Genomic DNA, 9,464 nt, shown 5'->3' on the forward strand with positions numbered 1-9,464 from the left:
GACAAATAAGATGCGAAAAACCAACGACTTTCATGTGGTATTAGACAGAAAAGAGGAACTTTTTTTCTCCTCCATTTGAAAACTTGGATGTCTGGTTCCAATCAATGCAAGTCATCAGAATCAGGTAATACACCAACTTATATTCTTGTTTTTCATGAAAGATAGGAATTTATATGTTAAACATGCATGTATATTCATTAAAACACCTTCAACATGTGAACAAAAACGGCAAAATGAATAAATATAAATTATATACTGTATACATAAATGTATGTATATATATATATATATATATATATAAATGGTTTGTGTGTGTATGTATGATATGTGTGTGTATAAATGGTTTGTGTGTGTATGTATGATATGTGTGTGTATAAATGGTTTGTGTGTGTATGTATGATATGTGTGTGTATAAATGGTTTGTGTGTGTATGTATGTGTGTGTATGTATATATATATATGAGGTAGATCACCTCGACTTGGTCATTTATTAAATAATTGATTAACGTTGAAAAACTTATTGGGGTGTTACCATTTAGTGGTTAATTGTAGGGAATATGTACTGTACTGTGCAATCTACTAATAAAAGTATCAATCAATCAATCAAATCAATGAATGCCTACTGAGGCTATGGTGCTGTTAAGTTATTGTGACTCAATGTGCCATTTTTTAATTTAATTTTAATGTACTATTATTTAATATATATTATTGTTTTAGTTGCTTAAGAGATATTCCTGGCTCTGAATTTGCTCATTGCTATTTTTATGTTTTTGTGCATTATTTGTTGCTGGAATCAGGTTACTCATCAGTTACTCAGTACTTGAGTAGTTTTTTCACTACATACTTTTGACTTTTACTCAAGTAAATATTTGGGTGACTACTCCTTACTTTTACTTGAGTAATAAATCTCTAAAGTAACAGTACTCTTACTTGAGTACAATTTCTGGCTACTCTACCCACCTCTGCATATTTTTGCTGAAAGGATTTAGTAGAGAACATCGACGATAAAGTTCGCAACTTTTGGTCGCTAATAAAAAAGCCTTGCCTGTACCGGAAGTAGCAGACGATGTGCGCGTGACGTCACGGGTGTGAGGGCTCCTCAAATCCTCACATTGTTTATAATCATAGCCTCCAGCAGCAAGAGCTATTTGGACCGAGAAAGCGACAATTTCCCCATTAATTTGAGCGAGGATGAAAGATTTTTGGATGAGGAAAGTTAAAGTGAGGCACTAAAAAAAAAGAAAAGAAAGAAAAAGCGATGGCGGCGGCAGTGGTAGCGTTTCAGATGTAATTAGACCCATTTACTAGGATAATTCTGGAAAATCCCTTATCTGCTTATTGTGTTAATAGTATTTCAATGAGATTGTAAAGTCATACCTAAAAGTCGGATGGCTGCGGTGAACGCCAGTGTCTCTGAGGGAAACCGATGAGGAGCCAAGATCACAGCTGACTTTTTGACAGCTACAGGAGGAGGTCCCATAATCCACTGAAGTCTCCGGTAAGAGCCGACAATTTTCCCATCCAAAAACTTGCTAGTTGACGTAGAGCAGGGGTCGGCAACCTTTACCACTCAAAGAGCCATTTCGACCCGTTTCACAAAATGAGGAAGACAATGGGAGCCGCAACTATTCTCGCCAATATCTGCTGGTGGTCACCCAGATGACAAGAATAAGGGCATGCTATGAAGCCATTGCCTTAAACACCTTCTACAACATTTACAAACTGCTTGCCAGTCCAGCAACATGTTGTTAGAGGCTTCCGCAGATGCTCGCACACGACTGGAAGGCATACTGGGGGAGTACACTGACAGTTGTGATATAAACAACTTTAACACTCCTACTAATATGCGCCACATTGTGAACCCACGCAAAAGAAGAATGACAAACACATTTCGGGAGAAAATCCTCACAGTAACACAACATAAATGCAACACAACAAATACCCAGAATCCTTTGCATCCATGAGACTTCCTGACTATATTATACACCCCGCCAGCACCAAACCCCGCCCACCTCAACCACGCAGGGAGAGGGGGTGGGGGGGTTTGGTGCTCACGGGGTGTATAACATAGTCAGGAATTGTTTTTTGTATGGCCTGTGAAAGCTTGGAAATAATATCAATCAATCAATGTTTATTTATATAGGCCTAAATCACAAGTGTCTCAAAGGGCTGCATAAGCCACGACGACATCCGCGGTACGGAGCCCACATACGGGCAAGGAAAAACTCACCCCAGTGGGACGTCAATGTGAATGACCGCACATGTGTATATATTAGGGCTGGGCAACGATTAAAAATTTTAATCGAAGTTAATCGCACTATTTCTCTGATTAATCGCGATTAACTGCATTGTATACGCAAAGCCCAATAATGAATTCAAAAGTAGTGGGTAGTGCACCTTTATTGGAATATTCTCCCACATGAACAAAAGCGCCAAAACATTTGTTGTGCAAACACAATTTAAATCAGTCCTTGTTAAACAGTAGCAGCCAAATAGCATATTTTATGAAAATCAACTCAAAAAATGTAAATACAAACATTTAAGCTTATTGCCACTGCCAGGGTATTTAAGTTATCCTGTTTGTTATGGAAAATAAATATAATCTACATACAAATCTCTGAGCCACAATCATAACATCTGAACAGGCAATTTCTGAGGTAACAGCAGAAACATTTTTTTTTATCAGGGATCTTATGTTTAAAAAAACTATATTATAGGTAATGGGCTGTTTTAGGGAATTTTTGATCAAATTATCCGTAGTAGCAATATTAATAATGTTGTGTTTATTCTGCGTAGTGCACTTAAAATAATTATGACCATATCTAGGAATTGATATGATGGGAATTTTCCGATTGTTTGATGTTATGAGCCAGGGAATAAAAGAACTACCCTACCCAGCATGCAACAGGAGTGAGGAGCATGTATAGGTTGTGTCGCCATGACGGCATCTTGTATGTTGTGATATGCACGCTCTGAAAGTAAACGTTAAGAACTCAGCCAACACTCCTGGTCTGCATTATTCATAAATAGACAGACAACACATATAGTCCGCTGCTTCACAGGCCGCTGGATGTAGCCGGCAAAGTATTCCCATGCTAGCTAGCCGGTCTAGCAAGCACGCCTCATTCAGTCCAAAACGGCCCGATCTATCCACATCCAGAATTGTCTGGCGGTCGTAAGTGATCCCGGAGTGACCACGCTGTAAGCCAGCCATGACATTTGCAGAATTGTCCGGTATTTTTGCCAAATGTTCCATCTTTACCAAGAGCCCCTCCACGCCGGGCGACGCCATCTTGTTAAGAAAGGGCGTTAACAAAATAAAAGCATGTAAACAACATACGCAAATGTGCGATAAAATAATTGTCGGCGTTAATAGATTGATGAGTTAACTCATAATTAACGCATTAATTTGCCCACCCCTAGTGTATATATATTTTTTTAACAGCTCTTTTTTCAGAAACCTACTGTAAGAAAAAAACTGTGGTACCATTTTTATATTTACAGTAATACACTGTGAAAACAGGCAACGTATTTTTCATGCAATAAACCGGCAGCTCAATCACCAGAATTTTACAGTAAACTAGAGTGTAAATTTAGACTATGTTTTAAGGTAAAATTCTGCCCTTTTTTTACCGCAAAATCCACACATTTTTTTTTCTTACAGTGTAGCTCAAATATACATTTGCTAATCAAATGCATAGGTAATCGTGTGACAATATCTAATCCTTATACATGCATGTTTCTTTTATTAATGTTACAAGCCAACGTGGCCCTCAATGAAAATGAGTTTGACACCCCTGGTCTACATGTTTGCTTTTTTTTTCAGAATACTTTGTTTTACATTTTCATTTTTGTCCCCATCACTGCAGATGTTGAGAGGAATCCAGGAAAGGTGTGAACCCCCATTCCATATGCAGCTAAAGCAGTAAAATAAGTACCGCTTGACCAGAGCACTGGTCACCTGATCTAACTCACTGGGTCTGTGATAGGGCTGCACGATTTTAAGAAGAAAAAAAAAACTCATTGCGATTTTTCCCTCCAAAATTGCGATTGCAATTTTTATGTTTTATTTATAAGAATGCATAAAACTGTGAAATTTAGGCTGTCAGACAACATACTCTTGTCGTAAAGTGCCACACATTAGAACAATATGCAATTATTTACTTTCCAAAATTATAAAAAATGGGCAATAACTATATCGTAATTAAATCATAATATATGATAATAATGCAATTAACTTTTTAAAAGGTTATGCACTTGTATTTCTCTTTCTTGTAAAATTGGAAGGTAAATTACTCTATTCTAAATAAGTAAACTATCAAAACAATAGTATAGACTAATTTCTGTAAGCAAAAATGTCACTTAAATAAATATTGAACATCTTTAAGTTAATGTTTTTTTCCCCCCAGTTAGAATAACGAGGTTGGACCTCCATCAGGGTTTCATGTACAAACCCCGTTTCCATATGAGTTGGGAAATTGTGTTTGATGTAAATATAAACGGAATACAATGATTTGCAAATCCTTTTCAACCCATATTCAACTGAATGCACTACAAAGACAAGATATTTGATGTTCAAACTCGTAAACTTTTTTTTTTTTTTGCCAATTATAATTGACTTAGAATTTCATGGCTGCAACACGTGCCAAAGTAGTTGGGAAAGGGCATGTTCACCACTGTGTTACATTACCTTTTCTTTTAACAACACTCAATAAAGATTCACTGAACCTTTTGATGATATTACGGACAGTAGATGGGGAAAATCCCTAAATTCCGTGCAACAGCTCATTGAGAAATGTTGTTCTTAAAGTGTTTGATAATTTTCTCACGCATGTGTTCACAAAGTGATGACCCTCACCCTATCCTTGTGCTATACCCAATCATGGCACCCACCTGTTCCCAATTAGCCTGCACACCTGTGGGATGTTCCAAATAAGTGTTTGATGAGCATTCCTCAACTTTATCAGTATTTCTTGCCACTTTTCCCAACTTCTTTGTCATGTGTTGCTGGCATCAAATTCTAAAGTTAATAATTATTTGCAAAAATAAAAAATGTTTATCAGTTTTAACATCAAATATGTTGTCTTTGTAGCATATTCAACTGAATATGGGTTGAAAATGATTTGCAAATCATTGTATTCTGTTTATATTTACATCTAACACAATTTCCCAACTCATATATAAGTGGGGTTTGTACATGATGTAAGTATATATGTATTGTAGTAACAGGCACATTTATAATAACATTTAATATTTATGTATTTTGCTAATTTTAAGCATACACGGTTGGACGTTGCCATCACAGGATCGTGTTGATGGGCTCATATTGCCAATACGATTTGAAGCTGAAATATTCCCACAAAGGGACATTTGGTTTTGTTATCATATTGTTTCGTCTTAGTTTTTGTTACTCTACGGCAGTGGCGCCCAACCAGTGGTCCGAGACGCATTTGCTACCAATGAATCGTTTATAACCGACCGCATTTTCTCCTACTTAACTTTTGCCAGACACACCAATAAGTTTGTTTATAGATGTAATATAAAACTCCTGATAGGAAGTCGCCATTTGCTATGTTTGTTACATCTTTGTCACATGGGACAATGCACATGAATACAAATCCATCCATTTTCTACCACTTGTCCCTTTCGGGGTTGCGGGGGGTGCTGGAGCCTATCTCAGCAGCATTCAGGCGGAAGGCACGGTACAGGCTGGACAAGTCGCCAGGTCATCACAGGGCCAACACAGATAGACAGACAACATTCAAAAATGTCAAATGTAAAGGTGCTAAATTGTAGCCAAAAGCTAGGTTGCATCTAGCTAGGTTGATGACCTAAGATCAGGAACAAAGTGACCATAGGAGTTCATGTGAAAAAGCCAGATGGAGAAGTACGACATTGTTGCATATAATATGATAATATTAAAAGAAAAAATACACATCTCCTTTAACCAAGTACGTTAAAGTGCTGGTATTATTGCAAATAGTCCTATTACACCAGTAGTTGGAAATAACGGATGTTTTTACGCATGGAAAATTGGACCAAAAAAAGCTTAGTGTATCTATGTTTGAAATCTTCCAGAAAATATAAATACATAACTTTTAGAATGGAAATATCAAATCCACAGAAATCTATTAGATCTAATGACAAGTATTTCTAGCTTTATTGTATATCCATGCTCTTGTCCTTGAATGTGATGTATCACCTAAAGGCCATTATACACTACACTACTTGCAAAACTGAGTAAAAAACAGAAGTGTATAGAGTTTTTTTGCACAGGGAAAAGGCCAAAGGCTCCCACTAATTCAACGGTATGGTGAAATTTTTCATGTATTCTTTTTTCATGCACTTATTTGCTTTCTCTCGCTCTCTCTCTCTCTCTCTCTCTCTCTATATATATATATATATATATATATATATATATATATATGGAAAGTGCATGAAAAAAGAATACATGAATATATATACCGAGCTATACCGCCCCCTTTATATATATATATATATATATATGTATATATATATATATAAACGGGCGGCATAGCTCGGTTGGTAGAGCGGCCGTGCCAGCAACTTGAAGGTTGCAGGTTCGATCCCCGCTTCCGCCATGCTAGTCAATGCTGTTGTGTCCTTGGGCAAGACACTTTACCCACCTGCTCCCAGTGCCACCCACACTGGTTTAATTAGGGACCGAATGTCCCTTTGGGACAGAGGACCCTATCATATTTCTAAGGTATTATTATTATACCGCCGCCTCTTTGAGCTGTAATTTGACCCCCTTAACATGCTTCAAAACTCACCAAATTTTACACACACATCAGGACTGGCGAAAATTGCCATCTAATAAAAGACCTAACCCCAAAAGTCAAAATTGCGCTCCACAGCCCCCTAGGAAAAAACACAGACAAAACTGCTTGTAACTTCCGCTAGGAATGTGGTAGATACATTAAACAAAAACTTCTATGTAGGTCTGACTTAGACTTAGGTTTCATAAACTGACATCCTTCATCAAAAATCAACAGGAAGTTGGCAAACACCCCTTCAAAACAAAAGTTTCCTAAAAAATGTAATTTTTGCCTCTTTGAGCAGTAATTTGACCCCCTTAAAATGCTTCAAAACTCACCAAACTGGACACACACATCAGGACTGGCGAAAATTGCGATCTGATAAAAAAAAAAAGCCCAAAACTTATAATTGCGTTCTAGCGCCCCCTAGGAATAAAACACAGACAAAACTGCTCCTAGGAAGAAAACACAGACAAAACTGCTTGTAACTTCCGGTAGGAATGTCGTAGAGACATGAAACAAAAACCTCTATGTAGGTCTCACTTCGACCTACATTTCATTAATCTACATCCTTCAGCGCCCTGCGATGAGGTGGCGACTTGTCCAGGGTGTACCCCGCCTTTTCTCCCGATTGTAGCTGAGATGGGCGCCAGCGCCCCCCGCCACCCCAAAAGGGAATAAGCGGTAGAAAATGGATGGATGGATGGACATCCTTCAGCAAAAATCCACGGTAAGTTGGTGATTACCCTTTCAAAACAAAAGTTTTGTAAAAACCTGTCACTTTTTTTTCAAACATGATCTCCTCTGAGCGCGTTTGTTGTGTCGGCTTCAAACTTCCACAGGAAAGAGATTGAACCTTTCTGATTAAAAGTTGCGCAAAGAGTTTTTCTAACTGCTCCGGTTTTGATATTACGAGCCTTCAAAGAACCTGCTTCGCTGATGCTGCTGCTCTGCTGCCGTCTCAAGATGGCCGCTTAAAAGCAGAAAGCACCAGCGTGACCACACAATGCAGAGAAGGTAGGTACTGTGCAGGTAAAGATATGTTGTCTGGGTGATGGCACGAAGCACCAGCATGTATGGGTGACAAAAAGAAGCACCAGTGTGACCCCAGGATGCAGGGAAGGTAGGTAATGTGCAGGTATAAAGATATGTTGTCTGGGTGATGGCAGGAAGCACCAGCATGTATGGGTGACAGAAAGAAGAACCAGTGTGACCCCAGGATGCAGGGAAGGTAGGTAATGTGCAGGGAAGGTAGGTAATGTGCAGGTGAAGATATGTTGAATGGGTAAAGGCAGGAAACACCAGCAAAAGTAGGTCCCATCCATTGCTGTTTGCAGCTTTAATTGTAACTTAGATATTGGGTTTCACTATGTAAAGCACTTTGAGTCACTTGAGGAAAAAGCACTATATAAATATAATTCACTTCACTGTATTTGTCTGAAACACGTGGAAGGTCGGTCCGTGAAAATAGTGCCTACAATATGCCGATGCGCGGTGAAAAAAAGGTTGAGGACCCCCTGCTCTACGGCACTTCTCACTAGCAAGTCGCGAGGGTCTCTGTCCGTGCTAACTGTGTGTGCGGTCTCCCTGAGGTCACTCTCAGTCCACCGAGACAAATATTGGGAATGACGGGAAAAGAGGGCTCACTGCGTTCAGTTAATTCTACTGTTGAATAAACGCGCTGACAGGTGCTGAATTATCTTTCTCCCTGTTTGAAGGGAGTATGAAATGCGAGGCTTAACGATTCAGATTGGCGAAACTGTCACTTAAATGCCAATGACGGCAGAGAAAAAAATAAACATTACATAATCACACTAATTAAAAGTTTATCTTGTTTAATCGTGCAGCCCTAGCCCGGGATTTAGTCCGATTCTGATGTCATAGGCAATCATTTTTGGTCCACAGCATCCGTTAAGGCCCCGCGTGGGCAGCATCCTGGGCTCCAGACAGCCGCCCGGCACGGTCAAGGAGACGCCCTCACGTCCGACCAGGCAGCGCACGGGCCAGCTCACAGCGGGTGTTAAGAACAAGATGGGAGAAGGAGCTTCCACCGTTAAGTCCAGTGCAGCGGCCGAGCGAGGGCGAGCCGGTCAGACAGCCTCCAAAGCACGGGAGCCTCACACAGCAGGGGGCGGAGCCAAAGCTTCACCAAAGGTCAGTGTCAATTCTTGGTTGTTCTCCTTGTGTGGTGTTTGGGCCAAGTCAGTAAGTTCCCTCTTAGGAGTCTATCTCAGCTGCATTCGGGCCGAAGGCGGGGTTTAAACAGTGGTTCTCAAACTGTAAGACGCCACAGAGGTCTGTCGATATATTCTGTACATGGAGTATCATTGTTTTCAATGTTTGGACATTGTAATGCCACAGTGGCCAGAAATATTAAATAGACTTGTTAAGTAGAACCTCTGCTTTGTTTTTCGTGAATATTTAGGACTACTATTTTATTGTTGGTCATTACTGTGGTACTTGAAGAGCCAAGTTTTTCTGAGGTGGTGATTGGTGAAAACAGATTGAGAACCACTGATCTAGAGCAGTGGTTCTCAATCTTTTTTCAGGCATGTACCCCCTGTGAACATTTTTTTAATTCAAGTACCCCCTAATCAGAGCAAAGCAATTTTGGTTAAAAAAAAAAAGAGATAAAGAAGTAAAATACAGCACTATGTCATCAGTTTCTGATTTATTAAATTGTATA

At 39.3% G+C, this 9,464-nt stretch overlaps 1 protein-coding gene across 5 annotated transcripts in view; it reads left to right on the forward strand.

Annotated features, from left to right (window-relative positions):
- Positions 1–9,464, forward strand: part of ccdc66 (coiled-coil domain containing 66) — a 39,739-nt gene that overhangs the window by 1,870 nt on the left and 28,405 nt on the right. For all 5 annotated transcript variants that reach the window (XM_061891565.1, XM_061891599.1, XM_061891584.1 and 2 more), the window contains exons 3-4: positions 3,869–3,891; positions 8,684–8,932. In XM_061891565.1, coding sequence (XP_061747549.1) covers positions 3,869–3,891; positions 8,684–8,932 — 272 coding nt within the window. The remainder of the gene's footprint in view (positions 1–3,868; positions 3,892–8,683; positions 8,933–9,464) is intronic.

The sequence above is a fragment of the Nerophis ophidion genome, linkage group LG02 (assembly GCF_033978795.1).
Source record: "Nerophis ophidion isolate RoL-2023_Sa linkage group LG02, RoL_Noph_v1.0, whole genome shotgun sequence".
Classification (NCBI taxonomy): Eukaryota; Metazoa; Chordata; class Actinopteri; order Syngnathiformes; family Syngnathidae; genus Nerophis; species Nerophis ophidion.